This window comes from Channa argus, chromosome 2 (assembly GCF_033026475.1).
Source record: "Channa argus isolate prfri chromosome 2, Channa argus male v1.0, whole genome shotgun sequence".
Lineage (NCBI taxonomy): Eukaryota > Metazoa > Chordata > Actinopteri > Anabantiformes > Channidae > Channa > Channa argus.
In genome coordinates, this window is record NC_090198.1 from 24,766,539 (window position 1) to 24,788,875 (window position 22,337).

At 40.0% G+C, this 22,337-nt stretch overlaps 2 protein-coding genes across 3 annotated transcripts; one reads left to right on the forward strand and one right to left on the reverse strand.

The window, feature by feature from the left end:
• Nucleotides 1-337: 337 nt before the first annotated feature.
• Nucleotides 338-14,031, reverse strand: dbndd1 (dysbindin domain containing 1). Its single transcript, XM_067486983.1, has 4 exons — nt 13,568-14,031; nt 10,158-10,301; nt 5,688-5,825; nt 338-833 (listed from the first exon to the last, which is right to left on the reverse strand). Exons 1-4 carry the CDS (start codon nt 13,596-13,598, stop codon nt 679-681), a joined length of 468 nt encoding a protein of 155 aa, XP_067343084.1. The 5' UTR covers nt 13,599-14,031; the 3' UTR covers nt 338-678.
• Nucleotides 14,032-15,038: 1,007 nt separating this feature from the next.
• mthfsd (methenyltetrahydrofolate synthetase domain containing) lies at nt 15,039-21,945 on the forward strand. 2 transcript variants are annotated; one of them, XM_067486998.1, is made up of 8 exons: nt 15,039-15,217; nt 15,362-15,465; nt 15,957-16,070; nt 16,589-16,702; nt 16,805-16,895; nt 17,350-17,462; nt 17,895-18,020; nt 19,992-21,945. In XM_067486998.1, exons 1-8 carry the CDS (start codon nt 15,190-15,192, stop codon nt 20,736-20,738), a joined length of 1,437 nt encoding a protein of 478 aa, XP_067343099.1. In that variant the 5' UTR covers nt 15,039-15,189; the 3' UTR covers nt 20,739-21,945. The 2 variants fall into 2 exon arrangements, with proteins under 2 accessions (XP_067343099.1, XP_067343095.1); XM_067486994.1 differs by lacking the exon at nt 15,957-16,070 and adding an exon at nt 16,133-16,246 and having other exon boundaries at nt 15,041-15,217.
• The last annotated feature ends 392 nt before the right edge of the window (nt 21,946-22,337 follow it).

The window sequence follows — 22,337 nt, forward strand, 5'->3', positions numbered from 1 at the left end:
CATTAATTACTGGCAACAGTCGGATTTTCAAGCACTTTCAAACATTAAGTTACACCCTAAGTCTGTTTTTTTCTGTATTGATTGAGTTTCAACTCTTGTCTTGTTAATTCAGCATGAATTAACAAGACAGTGTCTTAACATCATGTGATAGGTTTGGACACAACTTAGTGCCAATCTCAGTGCCCGGTCTATTTCCCACCACCAAGAGGAAGAGAGGTTGTGGGGATGGAGGAGCTGTTAAACTGCTCATCTTATACCCTGTTGTTCAAAGACAAAGCTTAAAATCATCTGGCAGCGCAGAATATGGTAAAAACCCCTTGCATTAAAATCACAATGATTTGTGTGTGTATGTGTGTGAGAAAGAGAGAGAGAGAGAGAGAGAGAGAGAGAGAGAGAGAGAGAGAGAGAGAGAGAGAGAGAGAGAGAGAGAAAGAGCGAGCAAAGGAGAGAGTGTGTATTGCGCATCTCAACAGCTTTAGTCAAAGTACAGAGCACAGTGTCCAGAGTCCAACCTGAATTCATCTATTCAGCACCATGAAACATTATGTGAGTGCACGGTGACAGACGGGGGGGTGGAGGTGGCAGGGGCCTCTTGGTCCGCTTTGTGTTCCCACTCTGGCTGCGTCTGTCTGGCTCTCGGTTTTCTCTCTCTGCGTTCGGGCTGTTTCGCCTCAGATATCAGGGCTGCTTTGGCCTTTCCAGCTTCATTAAGGGCTCTGCGGTGTCCGAGTCGCTGTGGTGCTTCCTCTCCCTTGGTGGCTCCACTTTACTGCAGCGTGTCCACGAGGGAGAACGCATATACCCTCCTCTAGGCAGTACAGGCTGGTGGGAACCTGAAAACCAGAAATGGACACGAGGAGGTCACTTTACACACCCTTTCAGGTTTCACACAAGTTGAGCTTGATAATATAATTGTGTAAATGTTTACTAGTGTCAGCGAATACAGCTCCACTCCCGCGCAAACCTTTCCCTGCAGCTCAGCTGTCGAAATGCAACAGAAACCTTTTCAAGATACTCTGGCTGCTCTCTTTTGCCTTTAGTCTACAGTATGTAGCATGCCAGCACACACACACACACACACATGCTTACCAGCCATTTTTAGACAAGAGCAAGCTGCTGTTCATGCCAGATTCTTTAAAATATGAAAGTGGCACAATGACCTGCCAAGAATAGGTAAATCCGTCTGTATCACTTGATGCATCTAAAATGATCCAGAGTTTCCTTTTTCTCTTTGTGTAGGTTTGTTTGCCATTGCTGCTTCATGCCACTTGGTGGTGATCTTCATCCTGCTAGAAGACAGCTGCTCTTCTGACTACAGAGGAAAGGACTGATGGAGACCTGACAAGTCACTCTGCCTATCACTGCCTGTCAGTCTAATCTTAGGTCTGCTATCTGAACGTCACACTCAGTACCTGACTTTCATAGCTCTTTAAAGTCTAATCCATTTCCTCTCTCTCTCACACACACCTGTGACTGAGCAACAAAGGAGAGAGAGAGAAAACACACATTGATCTCAGGAGATTGATAGTGTTGCTGTTTCATTTTAATGATAACAACCTCCTCAGCATGAAGAAGTCTGCTGCAGTGAGCATCACAGATACCTGCTAATGACTCTATGTTGCAGTTATATAAATGTGTCTTATATGTGTAGAACCTCTTTTATAGCCTATAAGTTCATTTCTGTTTAATGCACATTATCTTTTTGCCCCTTATTGTATGTATTACTCACTTTTCTGTTGACCTGTTTCTGCCCTGACATCTAATGGAAAGACTGAATCTTAGTCCAGTAAAACACACACACACACACACAGACACACAGTCAAATGTTTGCACACTTATATGGTAAAGTAATTACATACTTAATCACAATGTAAATGCATGTTTCCTTACTCCGCTCCCCTTTTTTTTCAAGCCTTTTTTTGTCTGTTACTTGCTCACTGTCACATACACAGAATACCCCAAGCTATAGGGTGCTGCCGTCCTTCTGTGCTGCTGGCCAGCAGCCATTTTAGTCTTCAGTCTGTGCAGTGCTGCATAACTTATAGTTTAAACTGAAAACATGAGAAGACACAGGCAAACTATCATAGAATAACAGCTCAGTTCTTTTGTGCATGCTAATTGTAGCGCAGACCCCGCAGTGTTTGGCAACTGGGGCAAGTATTTTTCAAAGATCATCTGTAATTTCATCAAAAGACTGGAAAGGCCCCCAACTCAGCTGGTTCAGCTGGAATCTGATGTTTTACGTTCAAAGAGGTTTTATAGTGGATCTATAAAATGCGGTCTACTGGTCCTCAAGGTTAAATCCCAGCCAAAGACAGAAAGCTGTGGCTGTACAGCGTCTCTGTGGGCTAAAACTGTCGACATGCTTCACTTGTGGTTGTGAGCCAAGCAGTGACATCACTGCAGGTGTTAGCAGATTGGAAACACCTATTGTGAGTATTGACATCACTGATTAGATTGTGAAATGTGTTTTTTTTAGTGTTTATTTTGTGAGATGTCGTGTCATTTCTTTCCAGTTTCTGGCAAAGTAAGCATCTCAACTCTAACCATATACCACAATGAAACATTATCGTCATATAATTGAATGAGAGTAATATAGATATGCTGTGGTATATATACCCATATATGTATGGATCAGTCAAACCAACAAATGTGCTGACACCACCTACTGTTACACCAGCTGTACTGTTACTTCATTAGCTAATGACATTTGGTCTTATCATTTTTGACAGACTCATTGTTTGAGCACCAGTCTGTGACGCCCTCCAGAGACTCAGTGTAAGACAGCACATCGTTCTGTTCCATTGACCTGTCATAAATGCTTGTTTGCACCACAACTACATACAGTATATTCCCAAAGGTGCTGTTCAGTAGCAACCGGACTTTATTGTAGTGAAGTTTCACCTCACATCTAAAAGACTTTATCTTGACCAACTGATAAAGCTAAATCTGTGAAGATCCTTCTGTAGGTTCACCTGAACCTTGTTATTTCCTTAAGCTAGAACTAATGATGCTTTTGGGGCAAAAACATTCCAGTTTTCTGCAGAAAACCAAAGCCATCTTGGTGACTACATACTATACATCTGGGATTGTAATCCTTCTTCTGTACAACTCATATCTGAGGCAAAAACTGGAAATGAAAGCTGAAGCCAAGCTAAGGGAGCGAGGGTGAAGCAGAGGAGGATGACGATTGTTTCTGTGGCATTAGACAAAAGCAGCTCACAGGTAGAAATGAGAGATTTTTGAAAGCAAGTTAAAGAAATATGCTGCACAAAGTGAAGAATCTTATGCCAAAAGGTTAAAGACTCAGTGAGGAGGAAATGTTTGCTGCTTTCTCAGATAGGCTGATCTATTTTTATCCAAGATTTATGCAAGTAGAAATAGAAGAGTGAATGGCACACATTGCTTATTCTGAGGTCTCTGAATGCCAATGCAAACAATCACCTAAGTATGTAATTCTTTTGGGCTCCATTATTGTTAGGTTTTGGGTTTTTTTTCTCTGAGATTTAAGGCTGTGTAAATCCATAAATTCAATATCATAACAGCTTTCCATCTGTTGACAGCAGGGCTTCATCGTGATTAGCAGAAAGGAGCACAGTGGATGCCTTCTGGCTGTTTGTGTCTCTGGCACCTGCAATGTATGGCCACTGGAAAGCAGCTGTTGTTGTAGAATCCGAGTAAGCTTAGTGTGGTGGAGGTGAAGACAGCTGAAAAGGGGGGACGTCTGCTCAATTAATTTAAAATGTAGGTAAGTTTATCTATGTCATATAGAGTTGATGCCAACCTTTTGTGTTTTGTCAGAAAACAAGTCGTATTCTTTGACCTTGGTGTACACATTTTTGTTGAGTGAACCAGAATATTTATGCATTTGCATTTCCAAAGCTATAAAACATTGTGGAAAGCTCATGCTCATCCATCCATCATCAGTAATCCTTATCCTGTTTGGCGTTGTGGGCCTGATGGAGCCAAGACACCCTGGACAAACGTGAGCAAAAAAACTTTTAATGTTGTGTCAACTGTCATTTTGTTTCATGTGACTTTTATATTTAAGAATAGACATTACACCGTACATTAACATAGCTTAAGCTTAATTCAGCACATGTTACAGTGAAATTTATTGTCTGCATTTAACCCACTGATCACCCAGAGGCTGTGCCTGGGGAGTGAGGGATGAGTGTTTTGCTGAAGGAAACACTTGTGCATGGACTGGGATTTGAGCTTAGAGACTTCTGCATCCCAGCAACCCACAACACTAACTCACTAATTCACCTGCAAGTGTTTGATTTAAGATGCTAAAATTTGCAGTTTGCAGACTACAGTGCTGCAACCACACGTCCATTTAGTTTAAGCAAACCTACTGCTGTGGTCTAGCTAGTAAAACTCAGTTGGTAAACAAATTCCTATTCTGGGCAGCTACAAGTCTGTCTTACATAGTTGTCTTAGCACTAGCAGGAGTGAGAAGTAAACTTTAATCAAATTGAAATAATTGGCTGTGAAACTGCAGACAGTGACATATACGAAACTGTCGCACAGATGGCCAACTGGGACCATAACTCACACTTAATAAAGCACCATATGGAAGATTAGTGATAAACAGAAAAGAGAGAAAATGTTGTGGAAGAAGGAGAGATTATAATAAAAAAGCAAGACAAAATTAATTGAAAATGGAAAGAAATAAAATAAAGCTGTAGTATAAAAGTTTTTAGATAAAGTAGAAAGTATGTCTGAATATGTGAATATGTGTGTTTTTCAGTACTTTAACAATCCACGGTAATGATTTGTGTTCTTACCCTCCACCATCAGGGTCTGACAGTGTCACTCAGCCTTGATGCCAGATTTATATTTATATACCTATTTACCTACAAGCAGTCTCAGCCAAAGTATGAGAAAAGGTTTCAACCCCAATGAATGACACCATTCAAGTCTGACATTTAAAAAAAGTCTTCTACTACTCCTGTAGCATTGACCATGCACAGAATTTACGGTCCTTCTACCACATTTCATAAACTGTGTCAGTCAAAGATCAACGGCTTTTGGTATGTCGCTTCAGGGGTCGCCACAGCAGAACGTGTTTTTTTTTTTACACTGGATGTCCTTCCTGCCGCAACCCTCCCATTTTTTTTCATCAGGGCTTGGGACCAGCACCAAGGTGGCCCTTAGTGACTGGGCGGGGCCACACACAGGGCCACGTGGGATTCAAACCTGCTGCCTTATGCATCCCAACCCGATGCTCTAACACTGAACCTTTAAATTCTGTAGGCGGTGGTGACAAGCACGAGTGTCAGAGGAGAGAGTTCAGCGCCTACAAATAGGATGGAGCTCACAGCTCATGCATAAAACATAACGATTTTTTTGCTTCCTCTTGCAAATTGAGAGAAAGACATGCTAGTCTTTATTTGTATTCTGTAGGTGCTGCTATGGCACGTGCAGAGTAAAGTATCTCACCTCTTTAATTTGCTAACGTGCAGGATCATCCACTGCATTTGATCTGGCTAATGTGAGACCGATGCTGTGCGATGAAGTCCTCAGCATCAACAAATTCTACATAACATGCATTGTTTTCTTCACAAGACCTGCTTAAAAGTATTTTTTATTCCTGTTAATTATGTTTGTGATAAGAGAGGTTCCCGCTCCTTGTATTTTGTTATTATTATTTAATATTAAAAGCAAGCCTTTGCAAGCCTTACCTGAAGGGGACTCGTTGTGATTCTCCTCATCAGAGTCAGCAAAAACTTCAGCCAGTTCCTGGTCAGACATGTCAGTCAACTCAGTAAGATCCAGGAGGTCAAAATGCACCTCTAAAGAAGACACACTGCTCAGTGGTTCTACAAGAGAGAAAACAGCAGGTTTTAGGTTTAGTGGAAAGTTTAAATCCACTTGTTTTTGCTGAAATTGCAGAGAAAAAGCAGCTCTTTTTAAAAGGTGCTAAAGAAAGGATACGTTCATTCTGAACACAGAGCTCCTGGCCCACCATGTGCAATATTACTGCTCTTGAATCTGCATTGTGCTCCTAATCAAATCAATAGTGGTCCAACTGTAAAATCAATTTCAGCAAAGAGGATTTTTACTCTTTTATCTACTTTTATTTGCATCTCTTGTAAGTGTTTCAGTGTTTCAGACACACTAGATGCCTTGAAAATGACCAGTGATGCTTGTGATCCCTATATTTCTCTGAGCTATTTTGTACCTGTTTATGTCTGAAGTCGCTCGTTCTTTAACAGGCAGAACTCACGTTTCTACTGCAGCACTCAGCAGGGTTTTATTTGTTGTGTGCATCGGTGTGCCAGACTCAAAATTCAGATCAGGCAGCCCACAAAGCACCTGTATGTGTCGTAAAACTTAAAGAAAGTCTCTGCAATTTGTACACAAAGCTGAGCTAGAGAACAATATCTTCCTGACTCAGCATCACCCAAGTTAGGAATTCTGTGTAATAGAGCTGAACTAATCTACCTTTTTAATGTAAGATAGATGTTGGGAGACTGCACTGAGGCAAATGGAGGTGTGTTTTTGTTTTCTGAGGAGTCAGGGGATGGCTGCCTGCCATGCAATGCCAGGTCTGAATGAAACACTTGACTGGTTATTTGTGGGTGTGGGTTAGTGAAGAAAACTATGGGTTATGTGACAGGTTGAAAGCTGTTGTTACCCTGTGTCATTTGCCTGCTGTTTTCCAGGCTGTTTAAGACTGTGCTTCAGGCTGAGGAAGCAGAGCTTCCTCTCCTGCTGCTGCTGCATTTAATTTGCTGCTTTGTCCTCGGGATAGAGTACATATTGATTTAAAGGAGACTCATCATCATGCCAAGGCAGTGGCTGATCAATGTGTCATGTTTCAGTTATATTAAAACACTCAACATCAGAAGTGCCAGGAGACACGAGGACTGAAAACAAAAACTGTGAGTGTGGGAGAATACAAATAAGAAATGAGTCTAAAGGCAACCAAACACAAAACCCATCTCACCTCCCCTTTATTTCACCCCAAACATTCTGTTTTTTCAAAATGTACAGTCCTGCCCATTCTTTACTTCAGGACTGGGTCACACACTGGCCTCGACACAGGTAAATAAGAAATGGTTGAATATTCACAAAGCCAGTGATTACGTGGCCTGCATGTAAATTCTTCACATGTAAAAAACAAAAAACAAAACAGAGATGATGGAGGAGGCTCACAGAATGGCAATAAAGATGGGAAAAGTAGAATGATGAAAGATTGTAATGAATGGAGGTGATAGTGGTCATTTAATCCTTTTAGACTAAATCTTTAAGACAACCTTAAACTTCAAGGTAACTTTGATCACTCTCAAAATTGATCATATATTCAACAAACCCCAAACAGACACTGAAGCAAACAATTATTTGCCTCCATTATGTTATTTGTCTGTGCTGCTGTTGTACTAGAATGATGAAAAACCCATCAGCCAGACACAGTGCTTGGTGACGTCTTTCTTTATTCCCAAATGTGTAGTTGAGAAATGTTTAGGAATTGTTGCTGTGATTGAAATACCTTTGTACAATAGTCAACATAAGCCAGACTTAGAGCGGATGTTACTTAACCTTTTCTTAAATATCTGACAACTATCATCACATAATCTGCCACCCAATAAAACAAAATATTCCCTTAAAACTAATCCCTCATGGCTCCACTTTAGTCCATCTTTGTGCTCCCCTGCACGTTACAAAGGGAGTGTATCTTTGCAAATACATGCTCACCTTTATCCTCATATTACCCATTAAATCCTGAAAAACAAATGAGTAAATACCAGTCTGTACTTCCCCATAAATCTGTTTTTTTTACAGATGTACTCGTCTCTTCCAGTTTTGATTTCATGACATGTCAGTCCCCATGTCTCCACAGGTTAACTACCCCACAATTAACCACAGCCATATATCACATTTAGCATGTTATTAGATCATGTGGCCGACTGATTTTTAGATTTTAGTGTTAGTCGTGTCTACCATCCTAATAAACGGCAAATATCCACTTTCTAAATAAAGCACTTTTCCTTAAAGTAAACCTTTACGTTCAAGAGCTACATAACACTTTATTAAATTGGTTAGCTAAGAAGATTTTACTGTCACCACTATTAACAGCTGCACAACATAAAATTTAAGAGCAGCAGTGGAAACAGAACAATTTCATCTTTAACATTATTCTATGTCTACTGTCTGATACCGTGTTGTTCTATTGGGTGAAGAAACACTGCAATATGCAACTGCTGCCTGTGTTTATGAATATGTTTAACTTAATGGGCTGGAAGGCTCCTGCCTGCAGCTATCTTTCTTTTAACCCCCTTTAAAGAAGAGTGAAGAAACTGGAATTGCGGAGGAGGAGATGGGAAGAAAAAGGGGAGAAGCAGGGTGATGGGAGAAGAAGGGCACATGAAGCCAGGTAAGAAAGTAAATGTTTAAAAAAGTTAAAGAGGAAAGAGAAAAGCAATAAGTAGATGAAGAAGAAGGGAGGCCTTTGCAAGGTTACACCCATTGTGCTCCCATTCCTCTCTCCCTTTTTGTCCTCTCCCACACCCTTTCTCTTTGAATAATTGATTAGTATGTTTCCTCTCCCAGTCAGATGTGCTGAAAAAAACTGCCTCCGCTTCAAAAGCCAATCAGGGGAGCTCTGAGATGCCAGTGTGGGGGATTGACAATAGAGAATTCATGCTGAGATGTAAAGAAAAGAATTTTGTGCCTCAAGCAGATGGATGATGTGAAAGACCACCACTTCTTCTTAGAGCAAGTGACCGGCATGGTGTTTCTGTGCTCTGATCCTAATCTCACACCTACAGTGTCTCATGCCTTTGTAGTCAATGTGTTTTTTAAAAAAACTTAATAATAATTTTCTGTACCCTTTCACTTTTTTGCGTGTTGAACAGTAAAGATAGATTAACCTGTAGGAACAAAGAATACAGCGTATACATGGGAGAGAGGAAAAGAGAGCAGAGGGGGAAGCAGGTGACATTTTGAATCTTTAATCCCCTTTTCTCTTTACTGGCCTATCAGGACTCCAGGGTCATTGGTTCACCCTGAGCAGCTGCTAATGATGACCACTGTAATGAAGGCAAATTAAAACACTGTGAATAAAGTTGAAAAGATCAATGTAAACACATTTTTCTCTCTCCATCAGTTACCATTAAAATTTTAATTTTCAATAATTCACCTCCTCTCAATCCCAAAAAGTAATTTCTCTGCGCTGCAGTTTTATATGGGTGTATCTGTGCACCTGTAGCACTTGTGCTCCATGCTTTTGAACTGATCTTGAGTTGCTACAAATCAACTGACATCTTGCTGTTTTCTGGGCCATTAAGACGATCGTCTTTTTTATGCTGGCTGTTTGTTCTGGGGTCTAAAAATAAATCCCCTCTTTTGGAGATAAAATTGCAGCACTAGGGTGGAAACGGCTTCTGTGCCATTCAGGCTGAAGCTGCAATGTGGTTCTGTAGCAGCATGGACACGCCCTTAATAAAAAATCTCAATAAAATGTAAAAAAATAAATAAATAAAAAAGGGAGGTTTTGTTTCCCAGATGTCTGATAATAATGTGATAACACAGAATTAATCATATCACATCATTTTAAAACATTTCTAAATACTTGAATCAGCAACGATACTTTGTCTTTCTCACTACTACTCTCTTGCAAAAACCTATTAGCTGGCCTGCCAGGTGGCATGGCTAGTAAGTAGGTCACATGAAATCACAGAACCACACACAGTCGCCTCTGGATGAGCTGTCTCTGTGAAAACTATTTGGTTAGTGAAGCAGATAAAGGCTGCTTTGTCACCCATGTAGCCCCAGTACCCATGTTTCTGTGCCCTGGGCTCTGAGTCTGGCACGTACAGGGACGCCTCTGTGGGACCGATGCACAATGAGTTCTTTCAAACAAGGTTAAGGCTAGACTGATCTTTTAGGATGTGGGACCGGGAAACCTTTAATAGATGACGATCATTCAGTGGGATTCAAGATCATATATTTTCAGCCTGGACTCATATCATGACTGTGACTGATAAGACTCTCTTTAGCAGAGGCAGGATATGCTCTGTACTTCTTCCTTATCATCTTTCCTGAAGCCTCTGGCTATATCAATCAGGCATCGTGCTAAAGTCAAATATTCAACATTCTCCCAAACCCCTGATATGTTCCCCTTCTTCAGTGCTTCCCCTGGCACTCACGTCTCTTCTCAGTGATGTGCAGCAGGCTAGCAGTGTGCCCTGACAGGCCGCCTTCCACCTCCCCTGCTGGGTGCTGGAACAACTCCTTGGCTAGGTCGCCTGAGCTTGAGGGCTTTAGCAACTTCTGAATATCTTTATTGGGCTCTAGCAGAACAAATAGACACAAGAGCAGAGAGTGAAAAGGTGTAAAGAGAAGAAAAGGCAAAGATGATGATAATAGGATTCCAAAGTTGTAAAATACTGTAAGATTACATTAGTACACTTAGATCTCAGGTCCAAATCTAACACAGAACAATACTGTTTAAAAAAATGCACAAAGACACATTTTTGTTTAATAAAGAAAAGAGAATTCCTTAAAATCTTACTAGCACTTAAATAAGTCTGAGTTCATTCCAGTGTCTGATGTCCTTGTATACCCCTGTTAAATGTTTTCCAGCACAGAAACAAGCAGGACATTTATCCCCAGGTAACTGATTCTCCCAACCATTTTACAGTAATGCTTAAATATCTTGATTGTGTGTCTGTTTGTCCATTTGACCAGTGTTTGCATCCTAGCATGTTATGAAGAATATATGTTTTAGACATGTGATTTACTTTCCTTGACTGTGGGCAGATGTCTAATTCAACAGTTGTTGTAGTATGGCCATTTTAATGTTTCCACCAAGAAAATGTTTCCTGAAAGCCTGGTCACGCTCTTTGCTCGTGCCAACGGAAAAACATCTCAAACATCCATTCAAAATAGAAAAGCAAGTTCACACAGGCTATTAACAAAGTATGAAAATAGAAGGTGCTTAAAATAGCATCCCTTCAAATGCTGAAGTATGCACAAACTCTAAATTGGTTAAACTTGATCAAGGTTAAGCGTTTGCCTGTTCGACACAGCTGAAACACAGCGAGGTATGTGCTAATTCTCAGAGACAGTGGTGCAAATCTAATTGAAAGCTTACACAAAATTGTACTTGCAATATAAACTCCAATTTCCAAAACTGATAATAGAAAAAAAAATTATATTTATATATATATATCTGTGTGTATGGAGCACCATGACAGCGTGGCTGTTTTTTGTGACGGCACGCACAGTTGATAGAAAGTAGTGTGGGAGTATAGCAGCTTCCCAATGGGCCTCACCAGATGGCTGATACTGTTTCTGCTTGCAGTATGTTCTTAGAATGCTGCATTTCTCATTTCATGTGAAAAGTGCGTTGTAGCCGAGGCCAAGCCAGAACATGATGGAGTCTGATTTCACCCCAAGAAGCTATTGTCAACTGCTGGCTATTGATTGATTTCCCCAGTGAGGAGCCACGCAAGCTGGAAAAATATAGTGTTACCTCGACTGCTATAATGAAATGTTTGTTCAATATTTAGACTGTCTATCAGCAGCTTTGTTTTCCATTTCCATTAACTTCCCTACAAACAGGCGTTTTAGAAGTTATGCTGAGTTTCTGATCCTTATATTTTTACTGCCCATCCGTCTATCGATTCAGCCAGCAAGGCCCAAATCCTACTCATCAACCGTAAAACTAACCTTTTTTCTTTGCCAAACTGTTCCCACAAGATTACATGGGCCACAGACTGGCAGAATTACGGAGTCTGTGTTTATACGAAACACCTATAGACATTTCCTCAGTGTACACATACTGATCAATCAACAGTCCAACCGTGTTTGGTTTTACTGCATCTCACACTAAGAAATTACAACTCCTACATGCAAATACATTACAAGATATGCTCACTTGGGTAATAGCTCCACTAGCTCTGACTAAACTATGCTCCTGTTTTGGATGCTAATATGTCACGTTTGATACTTTGGTGGAAGATGAGTCTGCTTCTCAGTTACAGTCGTATGTTGTTCTGTGATAGAAGAAACTAGATCTTAAGAGAGTTTCAGTATTGGCCACGTATTATGCATATACGGTAAAGGAAGACCTGTTTGCACAGATGGCCCGATTTAACAACCGCCTGCCGAGCTGGCTGTGAAGAAGCCTGAGTAAATAATGACAGTATAAGATACTGCTGTTAAAGGACATTCAGCTATGACACATGTCCTTTTCTGACTATGACTGACCCTGTCTTGAGCTGTCAGCCAAGACAGTCTCTGAAACAGCTGACCAAAGATAAACAGATGGTGAGAGAAAGGAATGAGGTACTGCATGATGTGGTGGCTCAAACTTGGTTTAATGGCTCAGTAAATCAGTAAATCTGCCACTGATTATGTAGGTGAGGCATAAGGAAGTAGCATGGTCATTCACGAGGACAGGATTCCCCTTTGGTGACTGTTGGTGCATGTTCTATTAGTACTATTTCTTATCCCCACAGGTGGGGCAGGAAATGTCAGCTACTAATTTCTCAATTGAGAATGGCCCTTGATTCACAACAGCTGCTGTGTCTGCCCCGGTACAAATAAAACCCTCCCAAAGTCACACTTTGTGACAATGTTCTGTTATACATCATAAGAATTGTGTTCCATATAATTCAGACTTGTCGGGTAATTCTTGCCACCAGTGCGAACATGTAATGCGTGTAAAAAAAAATTAGTAGAACAAAGCCATGGCAGGAAAAAAGCATCTTTGTTAAAAAACTATTAGCATCTGATGAAAGTGCAGTATACACTGGCTCAGCCCACATAGAGTAATAAAGCAGCATTTTAATAGTGGTTGAATTTAGGTTCCAAGGCAGCTAATGCAATAAGCTCACAAATAAATACCCTTCTATTGCTTTAATTCACTTTGTAGATTATGAGAAGCACATCTTTGTATTTTTCAAAGCAAATACTGTTTTAAAAGAAATTTATGACTTAGAAATTGGTATTTTACACTGTGTATATATATTAAGTTATCAACCCTTCCCATGTTGAAATGTTGCAGTACAATAGTTGCACTGAGGCATTGTGCTGAGGTTCCAAACAGCACCGGCTTCTCTGGATGGCTTTTAAACAAAGGCCATAGGCATCCTCTATTGTACTGCAATTTGTATTCATCCATTGAGCTTCAGTGTGCAGATATAAAAAGATCTGTACTGCCAGGCCATAGGTTACACACGAAGCTTGAATATAGAAATAGACCCTCTACAACTGGAACGCAGGTGAGGAAAATGATAGGGCACTGGTGCACTGCTATATTTAACCTATATTTAAACCTAACATATATCAGTAACTAACTTGACTACACACAAAGCCAAATGCAGTGGTATGGCTCCAGACCATAGACTCATATGGCAAACATTGTTCAAGGAGGTTAAGGTGCAGAAAGTATCTAATGTATAACAAACATGGTGAAGCAGCACACTTACAGCAGGCAGGCATTCACAGCACAAGTCATACAGCAGACAAAGACACTTTCCAGTACCCAGGCTTGTGCAATTTGAGAAAAGGCATGGCATGGAGAAAAGAAAGAGTAGAAAATGGCTCTTACCTGGGCTTTCTGCCCCTCCCTGTGCCTCCATGCAGCTCAGCCGAGAGTGTCCTGCTGTTCACCACACCAGCAGCATCGGAGAGTGGAGCAGACAAACAGGGAGGGTAGAAGGGAGAGGCAGGGGGAGAGTGTGTCTGTGTGTGCATATGAGGGAGAGTAGAAGGGGGGTGGGTAGACAAAACGAGATCTCAGTTTTTCAACTGACTCTGGTCCTCCTTTTTTGTCCTCCGTTGTTCTGGATTTTCCCAGATAGGTGATGTTTGTGTCATTTCTCACACAGTCCCCCAGCTCCTCTCTGCCATCAGACCTGTCTGAGTGTTGCACTGCCTCACAGAGCGAGTCCACCACAGAGAGGGAACAGCGACATCACAGCACATTTCAGAGCCACTTGGTTTAGTAAACGCAGCATTGTGAGGTTTGGCTGATATGTACTGAATACACAGAGAGAGATCCAGAGCAAAAGAGGGAGAGAAAGAAATGGAGGATGGTTTGAGCTGGCAGTGTGCCCAGGTAGAGACTGGGGTATCAGGGAGCTCTGGAGGGTGTGTGTGAATAGGTGTCCCTGAGTGTATGAATGTCTATGTGCATGAACAAAGCATAACCTTTTGTGGATGTACTTGTTGGCCAGTTGGTAACCCTCATAATGAGCACAGCATGGAGCCCAGATGGAATGAGACACAGTTGAAGAACATGTGAGTGTGCATTTTATTATTTGTCACTAAAAACAATAAAAATATAATGAACACATTCATGATTAATTTATTATGTGTGATTGATGGAAGCTTTATCTCATCATGTTGTAAGAAAAGCAGGAAATAACACTTCATGGGAAATCTGCTGGTAGAGCTCGCCCTCTACTGGCAGGATCCGAGAGTTGTCCTGCTTGTCAACCGCAGATGGGGTTGTTCCTTATTTGTGTTATTAAATGTAACAGTCCACTCCTAGACAGTGACTGATGAATCTGTGTGAACATCTATCCTATTTCATAAAAGGCAGATTTGGATTACAGATCTTGTTTGAATTTGAGTTTTGAGAAATAAAGTATATTTTGTGTTTTAACATAGACTGTTCATTATTTTCAGTTTTTATTCATAAAAAGGAGATAATGTTAACATGCTATGTGTTTAACAGTGTGTTTAACCACAGGTTAAAAACTTGTATTTAGGTGCAAGTGGCAAAGTTAAAACATTCTATGCAGTAATAAATGCTTAAAAAAGTTATTTTAGTACAAAAGCAAAAAACTATTCAAATGCAAAATTAGTAATTATGTTTATAGGATAAATAATATCTGTGAGCTTAAAGTTTAGGTTGTTTCAATGCAGGAATTTCTATACCCTGAACTCACGGGATAAGCCGAATGGACAAAAAAAATAAATAAATAAAAATAAATAAAACAAAACAACGTAGCCGCCAGCTGTGTGTTCGCTTCCCTGCCGCCATTAGAGTCGCTATTGGTTTTGCGTTTTGTGCAGTTTGTCCGAACCGAACCGCCGTAGAAATGATAAACACTGACAAGCAGCTGTTCCTTCAGTGTTGCGTTACAGATTTCACGTGTAAGATTTTACTGCGTGAAGTGTAGCTGAGATTTGCAGATAAGAGCAATTGCTGTGGGTACTAACATAATGGAGACTGTTATCAAAGTAAACCCCGGTAGGTTAAATATCCGTGACGTTTGTGCTTAAAATGAAAGTTGTCGCATGTTAGCGTGGCACGTGTTTGTAATTTTTAGCTAATGTCCCTTCTTCGTGCTTCACCCCGAGTCTTGACACGACGCCTGTTCTGTTTTCTCTTAAGGAGCTTCGAAGTGGGACATTCGTCAGAAGATTTGGGACTACATAGAGGACAAGAACCTGGCCAACTTCCCAAGGCCCGTTCACAACAGAATCCCAAATTTCAAGGCAGGTCAAGGTCTTTTAAGTGAAAGAGCATCTGTAACACGCCGTTGCTGTGCAGTTGTGATCCAAATGAAAATACGGACAAATATCCAGGGTGGTGGTTCTTACTTCGATTATTATTATTTTATTAGCAGTAGTACAGAAGTTGTCAGGTGATATAGTTTAACATTGTCTTTTATTAAGCAAACAATGACGTTTTTGTTATGTCTCTGTTACAGAGCCCAGTTTTTTTAATTCAAGTAAATCTACAGCAATCATCATCATCGTAATTATCTAACCGACTAGATAACAAACAGCACATTTGTTCTTTGTGTTGTGTTTGCTTCGGTTTAGGAAGTAACTTCTCACTGTATCAGTAAATCATCGCTATAATAATGACACCAGGACGTCACGCTTCCACAGCTGTTACTAAATTGTGTTTTTCAATATTGAATTCTTAATGGCTGTCCCTTCTGTGCATGTGTGCATCTCTTTAATGTGTATTTAATGGCCAGGCTGCAATTCAAACATGCAACAGGCTTGCAAACCTGGAGGTGTTCAAGTCCAGCCAGACAGTCAAAATAAACCCAGACAGACCCCAGCAGCAGGCACGCTTTTTCACTCTTGAAGTAAGTTGAAAAAAAAAACAAAAAACATAACCCCCCTTGTGTCCTCCTCTTCTCTCAACCAGGGTTCTTACACAGCCTGTTCCAGGGTGTCTGAGCTGCAGGCGTTTACGCAGGCAGCTGAGGTGAAGGTGGATCCTGATAAACCACTAGAAGGTGCCCGGCAGGCAGTGCTACAGGTAGCACTACACTGTGGACAAAGCACCAAGAACCACAATGGCCTCGGCTGTGTTACAAAAGGCTTTGTCTTACCCGTTTTATGTCTGTGTCAGTTTGACCCACTATTTAATAAGAATTACAAACCTTCATTTAGACTGTAGAGGTTGCTAGGCAAGAGTTTACATTTGTTTTTATTACATCCTTAGGTGCACTGTTTAAAATGAAATATCAGTATTTTGCATCTGCTGCTACATAATATTTTCACCACCACTCACTGAATTTTTTTTTCTCAGTTTTAATTTGAAATCATGTTAAATGTCTGTAAATGCCTGTTGATTTAATTTTCCTGACAATTTTCACAGGCACAGAAAACTTTACTGGTCCCAACTCCTCGTCTTCGCAGTGGTCTTTTCAATAAGATTATTCCTCCCCAGGGGGCCAACAAAGAACAGCTACACATATGCTCATCATCCCAGGTTTGAACTTGCTGTTATTTCCATTAGCGTATCCAACGAGAATTCAACATTTAACCTTTTCTCGTTTTTATTGTCTTGCTATTTTCTGTTCTCTTCTTTCAGGGTGTGAAAGACTTCAGTGTACCTGTTGGTCTGGATGCTAAAGTGAAGGTAGACCTGGTGGTGGTTGGCTCTGTGGCAGTATCAGAGAAAGGTCAGTGTTACTGTAGTTGGCATTTCCACCAAGGATAGGACTCTAAAGATAGCGGAGCAAATTTTCAACAACAGGTTATCACTCAGTGCCTAATCATTTTGCCATTTTTGTGGAGTTTTGTAATCTTTTACGTGAACAAAAGTGCTTTTAGCTTACATGTAGTTTCATCATGTGGACAGTATGTCAAATAGAATAACAAGATTAAAAGGTTCTTTTTACTTAACAGCACGTAAAGGCAACTTGGTTGCTGCTGATAACCTACATTTCTTTTAATTAATTTTGTGGAGGAACATTATGAAACAATTCTTCCATCATGTTCTTGTGTTGCTAAGTTGTCTATCTCATTCTTATGAGCATGTTCAGAAGCTTAGTGATTCTAATATTTACTTTTTGCACTTTGTTAATGCAAAACCTCCTTATAAAATGTTCTCATGACCCCTGTCTCGTCCTGTAGGCCTTCGAATTGGAAAAGGAGAGGGCTATGCTGACTTGGAGTATGGCATGATGGCGTCGACAGGAGCTGTGAATGAGTCTTCAGTAGTGGTGACTATTGTCCATGACTGCCAGGTTGGTTTGCTGATGTCAATTTTACTGAACAAACCAAAGGTTTCAGCAGCACAGGGAAAGTTATTAAATCAATAAAACAGTTCAGTTTGGTGAATGAAATGATCAGATACAATGTTAAGAAAACAATAGCATTTAAGAAAGGTATTTAAACTACAGCAGGTCATTTACAGATCATTTTACTGTTCTGTCTAATGAGTAGGTTTTTGCAGTGTTTTTATTCATGATTTAAGTACAAGATTAAGATGTATGTATACGATATTAGTCATATTTAATATATGAGGCATAGTGAGGCCTGGGAGGAGCAGAATGAGTTATTTGCATATTGTAGCTTTAGATTAGATTTAAGCCCATTCACATTTTAATAGATACATTAATAATTTAAATAAAAACAAAAAAAAGCATCACTTATTGTTGGGATGTTTGCGCTTTCAGGTTGTGGACATTCCAGAAGAACTAAGAGAAAGTCATGACCTGACTGTGGACTACATCCTCACACCCACCAGAGTTATTAAAACAGATTGCGAGTTCCCAAAGCCAAAGGGAATTATCTGGACTAAGGTAAATTAAAAGTTAAAAATGAAAACTTTACCGTGCTGTGTGAAGTGCTACTTTACATTCGTACTACAGTTGTTTCATAGTAAAGTTAATTTAAGTGTATACAATAGTGACTTAAGAGTTACGGTGCCCACCAACATCCTAGGTTTGCTTCTGATCTGGTCTGACCTGTTCCTAGTATCCCAGTCCCCTTATTTCCTGTGAACTTCATACTGGATCTCTCTGAACAAAATCCCCAAAAACATGATTTAAAATAGTAGCGGATTATAAAACACACCAAGGTAAAATCATTATATGCTTTATTCTTAGAATGTGAAACAATTTATTATATCAATTTGCTGTATAGCTGAGCAGAGCAGTGAAGCCTCTTTTATGATGATGATTATGCTTGAAATAAGCATTTATTGATAATATGATGTTTCTGTTTATATAGCTCGTTGACAGATTTAATATGAATTAAATACCAAATTATTAGATGATATAAAAACATAATTTAGATCTTTTAACAAAATCTCAAGGCTTGTATCAGTTATTTTGAAGGCACATGGAAGCAGACTTGCGAAATAAAAATATAGAAATGTTAAAATACTATAGACTTTTTTTCACAGTTATATTTTTAGTGAATCACAGTGAAAAAACGTTTTTGACCAGTAAAAATATCTGCTAATTTCTGTTTATATTTCTTTGCTGCATTTTTGAAACTCTGGCTTAAATTACATTAATTGCATCAAATTTAAGTTTGGAACAACATACGGGTACATTTGTAGTATTATAAATAATATAATATCATTAAATATTAAAATCCATTGTCAACAACAAAATAAGAGCAATATTTTTGATAAAACCGATTCCGAACAAAAGTTTTAGTGGTAGGTGTTAGACTACATTAGTTTGTCTTCTCCTTTCCGTCTAACGACTTGAACCTAAACGTTTCATATTTCTTTTGATGTGATTATGGACTTCACATCATAATGATCCTTTCATGGGATCAGATGGGCCCCAGTTCTGGTCCTTCCTGGATCATGTGTGTACAGTCAATCGGGAGCTGGAAGATACCAATTCACTTTGTGTTCCCAACTGCATCCTCATCTAAAATGGTATCTTCCAGCTTCTGATTGGCTGAACACACCTGACCCAAGTAGTCAGCAGTAAGTAGGGCAGGGGTAGTTGGAAAACAAGTAGAGCGGGCATCCTTTAGGACCAGGACCGAGAACCCCCTGGAGTATTCGGTGTCTCACCTAACAAAATATTTATCTCCTGTCTTCAGAGACACTGCCCTCATGTGGACAAATGACACAACCCCTCATCGTAGCACTCCTTTATGCAGTATGCCTCTGTGTGCATTTCTCTTTTTTTGTGACAATAACAATTAAGAATTATCATTCTAATGAGATATTATTGCTAGATAACTTAGTAATGTTTTCTTCCAACTGAAAATTGGCCTTCAATTAGACATGACGTGGTATTATTCATATCATGTGGAGAGTTTGTGAGTAACCTGGGTTTCCTTAAAGCACGCGTGGAAGTAAACAGGACTGAGTGACCTCACAGGCAGGAAGGCCATGTCTGATCATCAAAGGCTCCTCTGCCCAACCATCTTGGCTCTGCTCGGGCAGGGGAACGACAGGTCAAACAGGGCAGCGTAAAACAATGGCGTTGTGTATCCTTGACTGCACTGCTCAGCATCAAAGGCTGCCAAGATACTTCAAGACCCAACAAATCAGAAATGCGGTCTTTATTTTTAACTGCTTAGGAAGTGAAATATTCTGCTGCTATATAGTCACTGCTGTAGCATGAGCACTCAACAGGATGAAATAATAGAAGTTAAACTTTTGCTTTATTATTTTACCCTTTAACTTTTACTAACTCGTACTTTATGCATGTATCTTCGCTCTGAGAAAGACAGTCTGTTTACTGTGTGTGACACCTTTCCCCTTTCAGTCTTGCTGAGCCTGTTCAGTTTTGTGTCTTCAGTTGGACACCGAAAAGCTGGAGAAGATCCCCATCCTGAAGAAGCTGCGTGATTTGGAGGAACAGGCTGGAAAGGATGTACAACTGGGGGCAGTGCCTGCTGCACCAGAGCCTGGTCTGCAGACCATTCAACCCAAAAGGCAAACCAGACGGAGACCAAGGCAAAGCACACATCAGGATGTTGAGAGGGAACCCAAGCAGGACTCAGAACAGGAGAAAGGAGCAGAGGGAGAACCGAAAGCCAGACTTCGCCCAGCTAGAGCAAGGAAAGAAATTAGAGGAGATAGCAGGGGAGGTAATGAGGGAGAAATCAACAAGAGAGGAAAGGGAAAAAGTGGAGGGAGCACGAAGGGCCCAGAGGAAGGTGGGAGTGAAGTCACGTCTCAGCGTAAGCTCCCTCTGAGTGTGACCACAGTTTACCTCGGGGGAATCCCTGCTGGGCTGCGAGTTAGTGAGCTTAAAAGCGCCCTCAGAGAGAGGGAGGCCACACCACTGAGGCTCACCTGGCAGGGAGCTCAGCACAGGGCCTTCCTGGACTACAGCGACCCCCAGGCTGCAGAGCAAGCTCTAGAGTCTCTGCAAGATCTCAGTCTGAATGGGCAGAGTCTGCAGGCTGAGCTAGCCAAGAGCCAAAGGGGAGGCAAGAGGTCTGGACAGTCCAATAGGAGACCAAGACCATCAACAGCTCTAAAATCTAAAACAGCCCCACAAGATACCCAGAGTGACACCGCCGAAGCAACAGAGCAGTAAAAGCATGAGGTGATACTGTAAGATTCAGTATGTATTTACTGTGGCACGATCTTAAGAGTTTTGTTTTTATATATATATATTTATATATATATAATTTCTCTGGATATTCTCTGATACAACATTTTCACTAGAAACGTACTTTGCGTTTACTATTTCACAATATTGTAACCATACAGCTATGTGCCTTGTTTTTCTAACACGCTCCACACTCCCGCGAGCCTTCATTCCTTGAAGGTGTATTTTTTTTTTTTTTTTTTTTTTTTTTTTGGGAGTGATTCTTGGAAATAGACTTCAGTTGTTTGTCTTTCAAACCATAGACTGAATATACAGGTCTTTAAGTCTCGAGAATGTTTTAAAAACATGTGCTCAGTACCTTTTATTTCTGGAACCAGCTGTCAGCATCATGTCGACTGATTGTCTACATCTTACTTACCTAAAACCTTTTATTGTAGGCAATGGGTCAAAGAGTAATGGGTTTTAGTTGAAGATAGCGCCACCATGTGGTTATTTCCAAAATTTATACAAACCTGGTTGTAGACTAAATGTAATAATCCCTTGGTCTAACATTTGTGGCTGCATAAACTGTTGCCACAACATTTAATAACAGATTTTCTACAATTTGTAATTTGTAATTTTCACTACTTCTACAAATTCCACCAAACATCTGAAACATCTGAATGGCCTTAAAATATATATATGTATATTTTTTTTTGCCAGATAGATGTGTCCCATTTAACAGACGGCGTGTGTGTGCGATTTCAACCACATTTTTATGTCATTTTTGAATACAGACTACAGCAATATAATAAAGTTAAATGACCATATTTAGTTGTGATGATTATGATGCAGCTGAAAATTTGATCTTTGTAAACTTTATAAACTACCAAGGATTTAGGTATTCTCTAAAATAATTCTGTCAGTGTTTAGATGTAGATTATTAAACCATTTTCATTTTAAAAAATGAATATGGATTGTGTAGCTGTGTTGAAGCTAAGGTTTTTTTGATTTCTTTTCGTTTTACTTTTTGAGTATTTTGGAAATAGACATGACATGACTTTTCATTGTTTAAGTGACTTGTCATCTGTCTAATTAGGTCAGTTTGACTATGATGCTTGATTTACAGTTTAATGAAAGTGAGATGTTAGTTGTACTATACTAGCTTTTATGCATCTGTTTGTAACATTCTCTACTAAAGGGTTTGACTGCATTCGTTTGGTATTGGCGTCTTTTTTTTTTTTTAAACTAAAGAATTTAGCATTTCTCATGTTGATTTTTGTTGGAATGTTGACAAAATACTGTGCTTTTTGTCTGCAACTCAAACTATAGTCAAATATAACAGATTTTTTCTTTACTGCAGAGGCAGTAATTTAAGCGCCCAAGCATCTTAAAAATCTCATACACAAATGATGTAGCCTCAGTGTGTCTTTCTGCACAGACATGACCTGCTAAGTGATCACTCTTGTGTCAGATTGGAGTACCAGAGAAGTGTCCTGTTTTCACCGGAGTCTTGAAAGTATCGAGATACAAACACACAACATGTCTGTCTGCACAGCACAGGCCTCAGGCTTTTTATGGAGCTGTCATCCAGGCTTGGCCAGG

Excerpts from the sequence above, each read along its gene's own strand:
- mthfsd (XM_067486998.1), top strand. The coding sequence starts at position 15,190 with ATGGAGACTGTTATCAAAGTAAACCCCG. Across the intron at positions 16,703-16,804 it reads ACATATGCTCATCATCCCAG|GGTGTGAAAGACTTCAGTGT; the intron begins GTTTGAACTTGC and ends CTCTTCTTTCAG. Across the intron at positions 18,021-19,991 it reads AGGGAATTATCTGGACTAAG|TTGGACACCGAAAAGCTGGA; the intron begins GTAAATTAAAAG and ends TTGTGTCTTCAG.
- dbndd1 (XM_067486983.1), bottom strand. The coding sequence starts at position 13,598 with ATGGAGGCACAGGGAGGGGCAGAAAGCCCAG. Across the intron at positions 10,302-13,567 it reads GGGAGGGGCAGAAAGCCCAG|AGCCCAATAAAGATATTCAG; the intron begins GTAAGAGCCATT and ends TTGTTCTGCTAG. Across the intron at positions 5,826-10,157 it reads GCACATCACTGAGAAGAGAC|AACCACTGAGCAGTGTGTCT; the intron begins GTGAGTGCCAGG and ends TCTCTCTTGTAG.